At 41.9% G+C, this 15,527-nt stretch overlaps 2 protein-coding genes across 2 annotated transcripts in view; both read left to right on the top strand.

The window, feature by feature from the left end:
• LOC139453673 (putative nuclease HARBI1) overlaps positions 1 to 3,723 on the top strand; it is a 37,791-nt gene extending 34,068 nt beyond the window's left edge. Inside the window, exon 2 of the mRNA XM_071235148.1 lies at positions 3,369 to 3,723. Within this exon, the coding sequence (XP_071091249.1) occupies positions 3,369 to 3,723 (355 nt within the window). The remainder of the gene's footprint in view (positions 1 to 3,368) is intronic.
• Positions 3,724 to 4,701: 978 nt separating this feature from the next.
• Positions 4,702 to 6,092, top strand: LOC139453672 (ribosome-binding protein 1-like). The gene is made up of 2 exons (XM_071235147.1): positions 4,702 to 4,706; positions 5,183 to 6,092. The coding sequence occupies exons 1-2, from the start codon at positions 4,702 to 4,704 to the stop codon at positions 6,090 to 6,092; spliced, it is 915 nt and encodes a 304-aa protein (XP_071091248.1).
• The last annotated feature ends 9,435 nt before the right edge of the window (positions 6,093 to 15,527 follow it).

The raw sequence follows: 15,527 nt of genomic DNA, 5'->3' as shown, positions 1-15,527 counted from the left end.
CCTCACTTTGGCAAGTGTGGGTTCGAATCCCGGACTATAATATATGGATCATTATCTATGTTATAGACTATATTATACGAGACATGATGCTTTACCATGACATTGTATTTCCTGTTCTGATAGGCATTGCAAGCAGTGATTAAGATTACCGTGTGTATTATTTTCTCGTAAACTAAGTCGGAAATGGCAATCCAATGTACACATGTTTGCTCCTAATCAACCGTGATTCAATTACAAAATGCCCAATAATTTTACTTGTATATTGTATACGAAAACATTATTATAACAGGAATAATATAGTCCGATATATTGTTATATTTTAGTTGCAGTGTGAGCTATACGTATTTCAAGATAGCGTTGAAATTTCAAGGTACTGTGCGAACAGTACACATTCATATTTGTAAAGTTTTAACATTGTTTTTGCACCGCATTTGTCACAGTACTGAACTAACGATTACACCGCCAACGTTAAAGTAACGTAGCACCCACAAAGGCGCCGACTCGTCATGCCCAAAAGCATTTTTAGCGTACACACAAGCACATACACGTGAGAAGTCGAAAAATGATTAAATCGACAGGCCGAATGCTTACATACTTACTTTGGACCCGGGTTCGATTCCCGACATGGGTACAATGTGTGAAGCCCAATTCTGGTGTCCCCCGCCGTGATATTGCTGGAATATTGCTAAAAGCGGCGTAAACCCATACTCACGAGGGGCGAAAGTGGTGTGTGCAACCCAAGAGGGGGCTTTAGGGGTTGCTTAAATAGAATTTGGGAATTTTGAGATTTGGAATAGATGCCGATGGGGTTGAGGAGGAGAACTAAGGGAGCTGGGTATGGTGGATGTTTGTTGTTTATGTGATTTTGATTTGGTAGATTATAATGTTTTTAGATGCGTTTTATTAGTTCCGTTTTGATTAAGAATACGCCTAAGGCCTTGAAGTTTTCTAGTTAATTTTGTGGGTTTAGTATTGCTTCTAGAGTGAGAGTCTTGTTTAGATTGAGGGTGGTTTGTAATCCGGTTCGATGTGTTAGGTAATGTGTGCAGTGGATGAGTGCGTGTTCTGGGGTTTCTAGTTGTTTGCAGTGTGGGCAGTTACCTGTAGTGTGTTTTTTTAAAAAAATTTTAGGTGGTTATTTAGGTTGGTGTGTCCTGTTTGGAGTTTAGTGATTACTCTGTCGATTTTTTTTTATGGATGGAGAATGTTTGGTTTGGTTAGTGGTTTGCTGAGTACTTTTTTTATTTGGCTATTTGAGTTTAGATATAGGTTATGCCATTTTTGGGTGATTTTTTGCTTGTTTACGCTTTTAATTTCTGATTTTGAGATGGGTAGGTTTAAGCTTATTTCTGGGATTTTGAGGGATAGTTTAGCTGCCTTATCGGCGTTTTCATTACCGTATATTCCTACGTGGGCGGGTATCCACATGAAGGTTATTTGTTTGCCTGCCTTAGTTAGGTCGTTGGAGCTTTTAAGTATTTGATTTATTAATTTAGGTCGGTTTTTGGAATTCTGTTTTGGAGGGCTTGCAGTCCACTTAGGGAGTCGGTAAGTATTAGGATTTTTTTGTGGTTTTTGGATTCTTGATTATGGAGGGCATAGGCCATGCGCATTAGTTCTGCCATGAATATTGATTGGTTGATTGGAAGTCGGAAGGATTGTGTGGTTTTAGTTGGTTGTGTTTGGTATGGACCTGAAACCTGTGTGCTTGGAGGTCGGATCTGAAGATCCGTCCATGTAAATGTGACACCAATTTGGCCAATTTTCGTGTATGTATGCTAGTGTGGTGGTTTTAGCTATGTTTGGGTCGGTTTGTTTATTTATTTGGCTAGCTAGTGTTGTGTCTATTTTGGGTATTTTAAGTTTAGGGGTGAAGTTATTTGATTGTTTGCAGTTTTGTTTAAGATTTTTAATTTGGTGTTCATTTAGGTAGTTTGTTATTCTTTGGGATATTGGAGTAAGTAAGGGGTGTTTACGAGCTAGAGCTTGGTTTTTGGGGCTGATATTTTGGTTTATTAAGTTTTGGATGAGAAGGTTTGATTGGGACGCGCCCCAGAAATTTAAGCTTAGCTGTTCCCTGCATAGACTTAGTGGCATTTCTCCTGTTAAGGCCTGAAGTGAAGTGTAGGAGGTGCCATGTTGGGTGCGTGTAATTAGTTTGAGAGCCTGATATTGTATTGACTCAAGTTTTTTAGATAGAGAGTTGTTTAGGGTGTTGTATATGGCGCAGCCGTAGTCTAGTTTTGATCTAATTAGTGATATGTAGAGAGAGAGGAGGGTATCTTTGGAGGCTCCCCAGTTAGAGCCAGTTAGGCATCTTAGGGTGTTTAGGTCTTTACTGCATTTAGTTGTTAGGTTTTGGAAGTGAGCATCCCAGGTGAGATGTTCATCGAAAATAAGTCCTAAGAATTTGGTTTGTTTTTGAAATTTGATTGTTTGGTTGTTTAGCTGGAGGATTGGGGAGGCGGGTTTCATGTTTTCATGTTTGAATACTATTCCTGTTGTTTTTTCTGAGTTAAGGGAGAAGCCCCATTTGTCAGCCCATTGTTGTATTTTAGTAAGAGATTTTTTGAGTAAATTTAGGGCCATATTAATTTTTAGTGCGGATCCAGAGGGCTCCATCATCCGCGAATTTTGATGTGTTTACTTTAGGGGATAGGCCCTCGAATAGATCGTTTATCATTATATTGAAGAGGGTGGGGCTGAGGATACTGCCCTGGGGAGTGCCATTTTCTAGAGGACATTGGTCCGATAGTGTTTGGTCTATACCCACGGTTATTTTACGATTGTTTAGGAAGTCCTGGATGTAGTTTATTATCTGACCTTTGGGTCCTATTTTTTAAAGTTTTTGTTGGGCCGAATGCATTAAGGCACAGCTTTAGTACGCAGATGAACTCTGAGGTAGTGATACCCAAATTGGTTCTCTCCCATCAGTCAGACAAGGCCATTTGTCATACGCCTTTTTATTGCCAATCGTCATACAGTTGAGTAGGGGGGTAATTAGAGCACTCACCTTAAGCTGTAATGGTATGACCCAACACTCTGAGGTAAGGTCTTTGTTACAACAACAATGTTAAATTCATAAAGGGTGAGTTGTTGTGAGTTGGTTATCTTTAGAAGAGGGTATTAAAATGATCAACGTCACAGTAAGTTCTTTTACTAGCAAATAATTAATATGTTGTTTCAATAAATACTTGCCCTTTGAGGTTAATAAATGTAATTCATGTAATCCTACGAAAAGAGACTAGAGATGTTTGAGATGAAAAACTGTTTAACTGATGAGATGTATTTTGTGATCACACACATATGTATAAATACTGTATCAATTGCTTTTACTTCACTCACAATCATGGCTCTTCGACTTGTAGAATACGTAACCTCTGCCCGCGGTACCTAACAGGTTCTCTTTTAAGGATACGTGTTCAACAAGAATGCAACAAGACAGACAGCACAATCAAATCTTGCTCTGGCAAGTGCACTACTGTTGGTGATTTTGTGAGGAATGTGTCAGAGCACAACCACCCCACAGTGAATTCAAACCGAGTTCGTTTTGTCAGCAACACGAGGAAGAGAGCAAGAGAGGAAACAACCCCGATACAGCAGCTCTACAACCAACAGATCGCTGAAGAAGATGATGCCCAAGCCCAAGCCTTCCCTGCCTTCCCCAGCATGGGCAGTGCCCTTTACCGCCACAGAAGGAAGACCATACCCGACCTGCCCTAAACCAGAGCCCAAGTGGACCTAGATGGTGCCTGGGGCCATACATCAGATGGGGACCGCTTCCTCCTATTCAGCGATGGAGAAGAAAAAAAGATAGCCATTATCCGCCATAATGATGCTTTGAATGTTGAATTATGTTATTAATTCTTGTTAAACATGGTTCATATTTATAATATTATGTTGAATAAACCATACTAATTTATTAATTACTTTTCTGCTTTACAATTTGTTTTCTTACAATCTGCAAATGAATGAGCACAAGATCATTCATAATTATAATCCTGGTGTTCCCTATAATTCAAACTTAAACATAAACACAGATAATGATCTGTGTTGAACAGTCCATATTGATAGGTAGAAGGCAGGGGATTAGTGGTCCAGCCATGCATATCCTATGTTGTTATAAGCTGTATGACAAATGGCCTGTATAACTGATGGGAGGATACCCCAAGTTAGCAACACTGACGGTATACTAGTAAGTACTAATATACAACTGGCCTGATCTAAATACACAGAGGGTAGTAAATCTTAACACAAGTATACCTTGCCACGACACCAGTCGTTGCACTCATTCCCTTTATCTCCAAATGGACTAGTCCTATAACATACAAATAAAAACCAAGATGATAAAATAGAATGATGTATAATATATGTTAAATACTGTAGTCAAAAGCGGTTTTTTTATATTAACATACAACAAAGCCTACATGTACATATATAGCGATTTATTCCTTATTGCTACTAAGAAGCACTTGTAGCTTTCTTCGACGTCACAAAGGCCAACTGATGATAAGTGTTTCTGCCTCTTCGCTTAAACATTTAATAGGAGGCATTCTGCCTCAACAATTTCGGCTGATCTGCCCCTACGTTAGGACTCATGTGAGTAGGGTATATACATCATTTCTCATAACATACGTGTGTTGCTTTTCTCGAACCCCGGATAACTCGAACTTTTTTCCAGGTCCCTACGAGTTCGACACAATGAGGTTCGACTGCATATCTATTGGGATTTTAGTATTTGATGATATTTTGTTTTTGTATTCATGAAATTTCTATTTTCAATCTTTCTTATTTCATACCATAGCTATTTTATTTTATCTTATCTTAATTTGTTTTACTTACTTCTAAATGGTTAAGTTACCTCAATTAACCTCTGTTATCAAATACATGGTCGTGTGGGGTTTGTATACTTCTAAACAATATCACATTAAGTTGTTATCATATAAATAATACTTGTTTGAGCAGACCAACATGAGGGCATCCTTCTCATTGTAATCTCTCTAGGCCCTAAGTGGACTACTCCACGTTACATGATTACGGCATGTAATTGCCCCCAGAAGAAATACAGATAAGCGGTATAAACGTCAAGCACGGACGTCGGGGTCGGATGATCTTTCACCTCAAGCGGGTAGGCAAAGCTTGAAGTGTGTTTATTAACACACTTTAATCCGATGTAACGAAGGCACAGACCGGAGGACGCACTGAAGGCAAGGCACAGACCCGAGGACGCACTGGAGGCAAGGCACAAACCGGAGGACGGACTGAAGGCAAGGCACAGACCGGAGGACACACAGGAGGCAAGGCACAGACCGGAGGACGCACTGAAGGCAAGGCACAGACCTGATGACGCACTGGAGGCAAGGCACAAACCGGAGGACGGACTGAAGGCAAGGCACAGACCGGAGGACGCACTGAAGGCAAGGCACAGACCGGAGGACGAACCGGAGGCAAGGCACAAACCGGAGGACGGACTGAAGGCAAGGCACATACCGGAGGACACACAGGAGGCAAGGCACAGACCGGAGGACGCACTGAAGGCAAGGCACAGACCGGAGGACGCACCGGAGGCAAGGCACAAACCGGAGGACGGACTGAAGGCAAGGCACAGACCGGAGGACGCACAGGAGGCAAGGCACAGACCGGAGGACGCACCGGAGGCAAGGCACAAACCGGAGGACGGACTGAAGGCAAGGCACAGACCGGAGGACACACAGGAGGCAAGGCACAGACCGGAAGACGCACTGAAGGCAAGGCACAGAACTGAGGACGGACTGGAGGCAAGGCACAAACCGGAGGACGGACTGAAGGCAAGGCACATACCGGAGGACGCACTGAAGGCAAGGCACAGACCGGAGGACGCACTGGAGGCAAGGCACAGACCGGGGGATGCACTGAAGGCAAGGCACAAACCGGAGGACGCACTGGAGCCAAGGCACAGACCTGAGGACGCACTAAAGGCAAGGCACAGACCCGAGGACGGACTGGAGGCAAGACACAGACCTGAGGACGCACTGAAGGCAAGGCACAGACCTGAGGACGCACTGAAGGCAAGGCACAGACCGGAGGACGAACAGGAGGCAAGGCAAAATTAAGAGATTGTAATAAAGAAGTTGTTCATCCATAAATTCTTATCCTTACTTAGTACTCCAACTTCTAAATGCCTATCAAAGATGTAAAATATACATCTAAAAATCACTTTTGCGGTTCTTTTATTGCAGAGCATATATACTGGAATGCGGCACTGATGATTAGGCGCATCTGGTTGTAATAGACGTCGGCGTGGTCCTGGATCAGGTCAGTCAACCCGTGCCCATTCTGCGATACAGTTGGCGCGGGTAGCATTAAATAGTCTCTTGGGCAGCTCCTTCTCTCGTCTTCTGTTCTGGCAGGCCGCATAACCTATTCTTGTAGCATGCTGTAAAACCTTTATTTCTCATCTCGGTCAATTTAAGACTCTATACTATGGTTAAATAGGTTTATATGTCAGTGTTGGAATTCCTGAATACATTCATCAGCGCTAATGTTAATTCCATAAAAAACCGGCGTTGGCCCGGCTGAACCGAAAGCCACCAATCAGTCGACGTTGCCCACTCTTCTAATCCACACTCGAGCTGGTCATTCCTCTGATACAATGCATCGATGTCACTGTGGACAGTCTACTCCCCTTTGATATTGTGTGCACATCAAGTCATATTTTAACAACTTATGTTTCCAAACTCGCTTACTAATGACGTCTGCAAGTTGCCTTTTCATACCGTCATAATCCCCCTTCACTGATTTAAACAGTTCGTGAAGAATGTCCGATTTAATTAGTTGTACACTCAGTAGAGACCGACAACTGCCCGCGGCTGTAATATCTGGCAAGGCTCATACTGAACTGTCTTGGGTACAGATTGTTTTAAGGTTGTTTGTGTGGTCATACTCATGGGGTAAAACAATATGACATTGTATTAAAGTTACTTTTATGTTTGATCACAACTGCTGAGAGTGTGATGCGGTACGGCATCCATCTCGCTCCAGAGGTAGCCAAAGCGCTCATTTTGTTACGTAGATGCAACATACAATGACTGAAATGATACCACGTATAAAATCGCACTTGCTAGAAAGGTTTAAATACGTATTCTGACTTACAGTTGCAGAAGACTAAGCGACTGCCTGATCATGTTCGCACTCGTATGACCATGTGATAACATCGACATGATTTTGTTACCGCCTGGAAAATGTGAGTAGACCAAGCGAGATTGTATCAGTGTGTGGGTGGGTTGCTCCAAAATATGAGAATGAAGGTGTTATTATCTCAGCAATTGTGTCCAAAAGTGCCCCACGTTTGCAATTTCCTGACTTTACATTATCGATTTATCTCCTCTGTTTTCTGATGTACGCTGCCCATCAGTATTGCGGACACGTGGTGAACAACCAGTTGATATAAAGTATGTAATGTTATCACAGAGGAACGTTTGCTGTGTTAAAGATCGCCAAAATATGCACAACCCCATTGATGTTAATAGATTGCAATTATTTCAAAGCCCAAAACAGGAGGCATCTTTTCTCAGGCTTTATGGCGGTGACATAGCCTTGTGGGTAAAGAGTTCCCCAAGGCCCGGGTTCAGTTCCCCACATATGTGTAAAATGTGTGTCAGGTATTCCAATCGCCTTCAATATTGATAAAACGCCCCAACTCTAAGCTCCGCTCGGGAGCCCCCACACAAATTGTGCGTATGTGCGTGGGTGCGTGGGTGCGTGCGTGCGTGCGTGCGTGCGTGCGTGCGTGCGTGCGTGCGTGCGTGTGTTTTAACACCATCACTATAATGGCACAACCGCTCGCAACAACAACATTTTGAATTAATTGGATGTGTCGCGACGTGTATACCGTGGTCCCGGCGCCTTGGATGATGTCGGCCTCAGCGAGAATAGACAGACTGCTTTGCTTGGCCGCTTTAAACGAAATAACGAGTCGTTGATGGTTTCACTGTATACGGGACTAAAATATCTGTCTGTTCTCGAGATGCTGGTGTACACTTACTTGATCACGCAGATCACAGTTTATGTAGTCAACTTATTTGGCTGGCTTCAGATATGCTCATTATTGAAACTTTCAGCACTTCATCATTCCTCTTTCCGCGTACTTGGACAGATACTCATTATTTATTCAAAACACCGAACATTACGCGACACATTTTTTTTGTAGAACATGAAATACATCAAATGGAGATTAGCTCATATAGAAGTAAATGGACGTGTAGTATGCAGCACAGTATTCAGATCTACATTGGCTTTTTATAAGTATTCTGTCCAGGCACTAGGAGCGGATGTAGGGTATGCACATAAACACAGCCACAGGATTGAAATTAGCATCTGCTGCTTGGTAGCATGCAAAAGAGTTCAGAAATGATCACTTTAACTGGCACAATGGTTCATGACTTATTAAAAAACAAACCCTCATATATAAGAGGATAAAGAAACCAAGAATACTCACAAGAAGCAGACAAGAATTTGGATTGGTGAAAGTCATCACATATACATGAACATTACCTGAAATCCAGATTCCACTAAATACTCCAGCATCCACACAACACCATCCTCTTCAGCACGTTGGGGATCCATATATCACAAAACGCTTTAGCATCCACTCTCTAGCAGCCACAACATTCAGATACGACAATACTCTCCATCAGCCACAACATCCAGATACCTCAATACTCTCCACCAGCCACAACATCCATATACCACAATACTCTCCATCAGCCACAACATCCAGATACCACAATACTCTCCAGCACCAATGGCTTCCAGATACCACAATACTCTCCAGCACCAATGGCATCCAGATACCACAATACTCTCCACCAGCCACAACATCCAGATACCACAATACTCTCCACTCGCCACAACATCCAGATACCACAATACTCTCCACCAGCCACAACATCCAGATACCACAATACTCTCCACCAGCCACAACATCCAAATACCACAATACTCTTCATCAGCCACAACATCCAGATACCACAATACTCTCCAGCACCAATGACATCTAGATATTACAATACTCTCCAGCACCAATGACATCCAGATACCACAATACTCTCCAGCACCAATGACATCCAGATACCACAATACTCTCCAGCACCAATGGCATCCAGATCTAACAATACTCTCCAGCACCAATGACATCCAGATACCACAATACTCTCCAGCACCAATGACAGTCAGATAACACAATACTCTCAAGCACCAGTGACATCCAGATACCACAATACTCTCCAGCACCAATGACATCCAGATACCACAATACTCTCCAGCACCAATGACATCCAGATACCACAATATTCTCCAGCACCAATGGCATTAAGATACCACAATACTCTCCACCAGCCACAACATCCAGATACCACAATACTCTCCAGCACCAATGACATCCAGATACCACAATAATCTTCAGCACCAATGACATCCAGATACCACAATACTCTCCAGCACCAATGACATCCAGACACCACAATACTCTCCAGCACCAATCACATTCAGATACCACAATACTCTCCAGCACCAATGACATCCAGATACCACAATACTCTCCACCAGCCACAACATCCAGATACAACATAACTCCACCAGCCACAACATCCAGATACCACAATACTCTCCAGCACCAATGACATCCAGATACCACAATACTCTCCTTCAGCTGCAACATCCAGATACAACAATACTCTCCATCAGCCACAACATCCAGATACCACAATACTCTCCATCAGCCACAACATCCAGATACCACAATATTCTCCAGCACCAATGACATCCAAATACCACAATACTCTCCAGCACCAATGACATCCAGATACCACAATACTCTCCAGCACTAATGGCATCCAGATACCACAATACTCTCCATCATCCACAACATCCAGATACAACAATACTCTCCACCAGCCACAACATCCAGATACAACATAACTCCACCAGCCACAACATCCAGATACCACAATATTTTCCAGCACCAATGACATCCAGATACCACAATACTCTCCACCATCCACAACATCCAGATAAAACAATACTCTCCAGCACCAATGACATCCAAATACCACAATACTCTCCATCAGCCACAACATCCAAATACCACAAAACTCTCCAGCACCAATGACATCCAGATACCACAATACTCTCCAGCACCAATGGCATCCAGATACCACAATACTCTCCAGGACTAATGGCATCCAGATACCACAATACACTCCAGCACCAATGACATCAAGATACCACAATACTCTCCAGCACCAATGGCATCCAGATACCACAATACTCTCCAGGACTAATGACATCCAGATACCACAATACTCTCCAGCACCAATGACATCCAGATACCACAATACTCTCCATCAGCCACAACATCCAAATACCACAATACTCTCCACCAGCCACAACATCCAAATACCACAATACTCTCCAGCACCAATGACATCCAGTTACCACAATACTCTCCAGCACCAATGACATCTAGATACTACAATACTCTCCATCAGCCACAACATCCAGATACCACAATACTCACCAGCACCAATGACATCCAGATACCACAATACTCTCCAGCACCAATGACATCCAGATACCATAATAATCTTCAGCACCAATGACATCCAGATACCACAATACTCTCCAGCACCAATGACATCCAGACACCACAATACTCTCCAGCACCAATGGCATCCAGATACCACAATACTCTCCAGGACTAATGGAATCCAGATACCACAATACACTCCAGCACCAATGACATCAAGATACCACAATACTCTCCAGCACCAATGGCATCCAGATACCACAATACTCTCCAGGACTAATGGCATTCAGATACCACAATACACTCCAGCACCAATGACATCCAGATACCACAATACTCTCCAGCACCAATGACATCCAGATACCACAATACTCTTCAGGACTAATGGCATCCAGATACCACAATACTCTCCAGCAACAATGATGTCCAGATACCACAATACTCTCGAAGCACCAATGATATCCAGATACCACAATACTCTCCAGCAGCCACAACATCCAGATACCACAATACTCTCCAGCACCAATGACATCCAGATACCACAATAAACGCCAGGACTAATGGCATCCATATACCACAATACACTCCAGCACCAATGACATCCAGATACCACAACACTCTCCAGCAACAATGATGTCCAGATACCACAATACTCTCGAAGCACCAATGACATCCAGATACCACAATACTCTCCAGCAGCCACGACATCCAGATACCACAATACTCTACAGCACCAATGACATCCAGATACCACAATAAACGCCAGGACTAATGGCATCCATATACCACAATACACTCCAGCACCAATGACATCCAGATACCACAACACTCTCCAGCACCAATGACATCCAGATACCATAAGATTCTCCAGCACTAATGACATCCAGAAACCACAATACTCTCCAGCACCAATGACATCCAGATACAACAATACTCTCCAGCACCAATGACATCCAGATACCACAATACTCTCCACCAGCCACGACATCCAGATACCACAATACTCTCCAGCACTAATGACATCCAGATACTACAATACTCTCCACCAGCCACAACATCCAGATACCACAATACTCTCCACCAGCCACAACATCCAGATACCACAATACTCTCCATCAGCCACAACATCCAGATACCACAATACTCTCCATCAGCCACAACATCCAGATACCACAATACTCTCCATCAGCCATAACATCCATATACCACAATATTCTCCAGCACCAATGACATCAAGATACCACAATACTCTCCAGCACCAATGACATCAAGATACCACAATACTCTCCATCAGCCACAACATCCAGATACCACAGTACTCTCCAGCACCAATGACATCAAGATACCACAATACTCTCCAGGACTAATGGCATCCAGATATCACAATACTCTCCAGCACCAATCACATCCAGATACCACAATACTCTCCAGGACTAATGGCATCCAAATACCACAATACTCTCCAGCACCAATGACATCTAGATACCACAATACTCTCCAGCACCAATGACGTCCAGATACTACATTACTCTCCAGCACCAATGACATCCAGATACCACAATGCTCTCCAGGACTAATGGCATCCATATACCACAATACTCTCCAGCACCAATGACATCCAGATACCACAATACTCTCGAAGCACCAATGACATCCAGAAACAACTATACTCTTCAGCTGTCAGGACATCTAGATACAACTTTAGTCTCTTTCTCCCTGTTTTGTATCAGTTGAATCGTTGAATTCAGGGACGGATGGCGATCGGTTTTCTCCGTTTATGTTGGCTTCATATTTTCACCATACAAATTAACTTTGTTCATTGTGACACAATGAGAACCTCTCACGCAGACACCCGCAAGCATTATTCTGACGGCTAGGTATACCCAGTGGGAATTGAAATGACCCTTGCGATGTTTATTTCTTACTTACACTTCAATTTAATAACGTCATAATGTTCTTCATGCACACGGTACCCAAGAATTGTGTCGTGATTGCCATGACGTCACAGTACGTGACGGATTAGTTCTAGATGCACAGCTGTGTTGGTGTTACAGAATGAGGCAGTTGACTCGTCGTCGTTCGTCGAATTGTCTGCCTGAAATGTATTGCCACAAGTTCTTTCGTAGTGATTCATCAACCAGTTCATGGTCTTACGTAGATGTCATAGCGCTGACAGATTAGACCAGATTCTACAATATCAGGAACTGACATTCCTCTTAACACTAATGTGGATGATTGCCAACATTCGAAACGGCAGAATATATTTTCGTTACAGGAAAGAAAGGAAAGAGAACACCCTATTATTCTTGCAACTTTTCCCTATCTTACTTCTAAACAAAAGGTTAATAACATCAGTACGGAGAAACATGGTATTTCTTCCATCATCATTTCTATTAAAATAAACAACATTTACTTTCATTTATATGCCAATATTGATGAGTATTATGTAAGGGTAGGAAACAAAAACATCCAGAAGCAAACAACACATGGTAGTTTTATGACCAAAGAAGTATTCATGGGAATTGTTGTCTCGTAGGAATCCAAGTCTTAGTTCAATGTGGTCATATGCCAATCTAATCATAATCAGAACTTTTAATCCAGTAGTATACCTTTCTACGTCAAACTCAGAGGTCTTTTCATGTAAACTTTAAAACCAGACAACCAGTGTGAAGGTTTCTAAATCCTCGGTACGAGTAAGAGAAGTATTCAACCAAAGATATCTTGCTTCTGTATCTCGAATATAATCTGGGTGGTCCTAATGCAAAAAACATAAAGCCGCGTTATTATATCCTTGATATAAAAGACATCATGTAGTTTCTAAGCATCATTGCATCTACAACCAAAAAGGTTACAATCGAGGGTACATAGTATGGTATAAAGAATGAATTTGAATCGGTTTAGGAAGCTGACATTTTTTCTCCAATATGTTTTACACAGGCCATGAAACAAGCCATCAAGGCAGATCTCAAACACAACAACTTCATATCGTCCGCTGTTAGTGTGCAATGTATCGTAAAGCATGATAACAGCAAAAGTATGTTTCTTCAGTATGTTCATGGGTGAATTAACTGACGACACATAATATATTGTCTGCCTGATATGGTCATTCACTAATGTTTGGACAAGGATCATTTATGCAGTCGTGTGTAGATCCGGTTGAGCAAATACAACACAGAACAGACACTTTATTGCATGTCAGAACCGCGTGCGACGGCATGTGAAGTACAACATGATTGAATATATTAATAGAACATGACGGAACGTACATATATGTAGGTAGAATTTCGGTTTTAACAGTGGAGTTATAGGTTTTTTATTATAATTGAAACACGCCGTGTTTGCTCTGTCGTCGTAAGTGATAGCTGATTGATAGGGGGCTCTGTTATGTTGACATAATGTATATATGACGTTAATAAAACCTAATGCAAATCTAGTAAGAGAGCTGGCGCTTAGAACTGGCAATTTACTTTAACTGTAATTTAAAGTAGGTGTTAGTGTTGCACATACTGTGTGGGCTATTTGTCATCTTCTTGGCTTTTGTCTTCTTCTTGTAAGATGATATACATGATATTCATACATTTTTAAACATTAAGTTGCATATAACATAACTCCGTGTTTTAAATCATATCAAAGCAAGAGGTTGGGAAAAAGATGTGTTATTGAACAATGCATAGCCTGTGGGACGTGGGACATAGACATGTGATTGATGACTCCATAGCCTGTTCAGCGTGAAGCGAGGCGTGGGAAATATCTATGATATTAAAGCTGCATCGCCTGTTCAAGATGTAACAAAACTAAGTGTGTTCAGTTTCTGTTGCATCATCAATCTGTGTTTCGACAATCTGACTTTCTTCTAAACATGCGAAAAAAAATTAAATTAACTTTGCTTTTTACAATGTAGACTACATGTAAGTACGCATGCGTCGGATTGACATATCTTAAGAAGTTTTGTGCCTCGAAAATCGAATACAACATGTATGATGCACTCAAGAATGGATAGGTAGCTAAAACATAGCATCACTGAATGTCACTTTCTTACCACGATATAAGTGAAGTAAACATGGACGTTTGAGTGAGCCTCTCTGTCAATCAGAGAACAATGGCCTGCCCAAACGGGGCTTAGGGTGACCCGAATGGGTCTAATTGTGATTACGATTATGCACGATAATGTACACAGCATGTTGAAGTTATAGACAAGAAGAAATTTAATTACATACATACCCAGCTGGTTTAATCAGACAGAACTTCATTTGAAAGTGAACTATCAAAAACATAAACTAATGAAAGCGAAAGATCGATGTTCAGATGTCCCAGACGGTGATTGTATTCGACGAGTTCAGCGTGAACTGTCTAAGAAGTCACTAATTGAGAAACATGCATCAGATGTGTACAGATGGGCCAGGCAGAGGATTTGATCAATTATGCGACGTCAGTCACTGGATTGTCGTGTTTGGCATCAATATTTATCAAGATGCCACCCTATAACGAGAAAACAATTTACATGTATTCTTAATCTCTTCACTGTGCTAGGAATGCTAGATGGGCCAGGCAGAGGATTTGTACGAGAAGAGTTGCTTATAGTTAGAGTGGTATCCAGTTTTACCCCCCTAAGTAACCATTTGCAAGGTAGTAATACCATCCTCATAAATCAATCTCTTTATATCTAAGGAGGATAATGATGTCTTATTCATTCTTAATCCATATATCCCGTGCTTTTCACGTCTTAAAGTATTCATCTCATGTTTGAATGTTCTTCTGTTGAAGAATGCCTCTTTATACTTTTCATGTTTTAAATGTTTTATGACCACATACTTCTTAACACCTTTAGCTTTTCTGCGCTCATCTTTATCAGACTTCTTAAAAGAATACATCTTCGGCCGTAATCCAACATACTCATCAATAGCAGTTCCAGCACACTCATTCTTCTTCTTATGTAATACCCTTTTATTTACTGTGCTGTACA

This window comes from Haliotis cracherodii, unplaced genomic scaffold (genome assembly GCF_022045235.1).
Source record: "Haliotis cracherodii isolate W230 unplaced genomic scaffold, xgHalCrac1.p SCAF_10, whole genome shotgun sequence".
NCBI classification, from domain to species: Eukaryota; Metazoa; Mollusca; class Gastropoda; order Lepetellida; family Haliotidae; genus Haliotis; species Haliotis cracherodii.
This window is presented reverse-complemented; position numbering and strand designations above follow the sequence as displayed.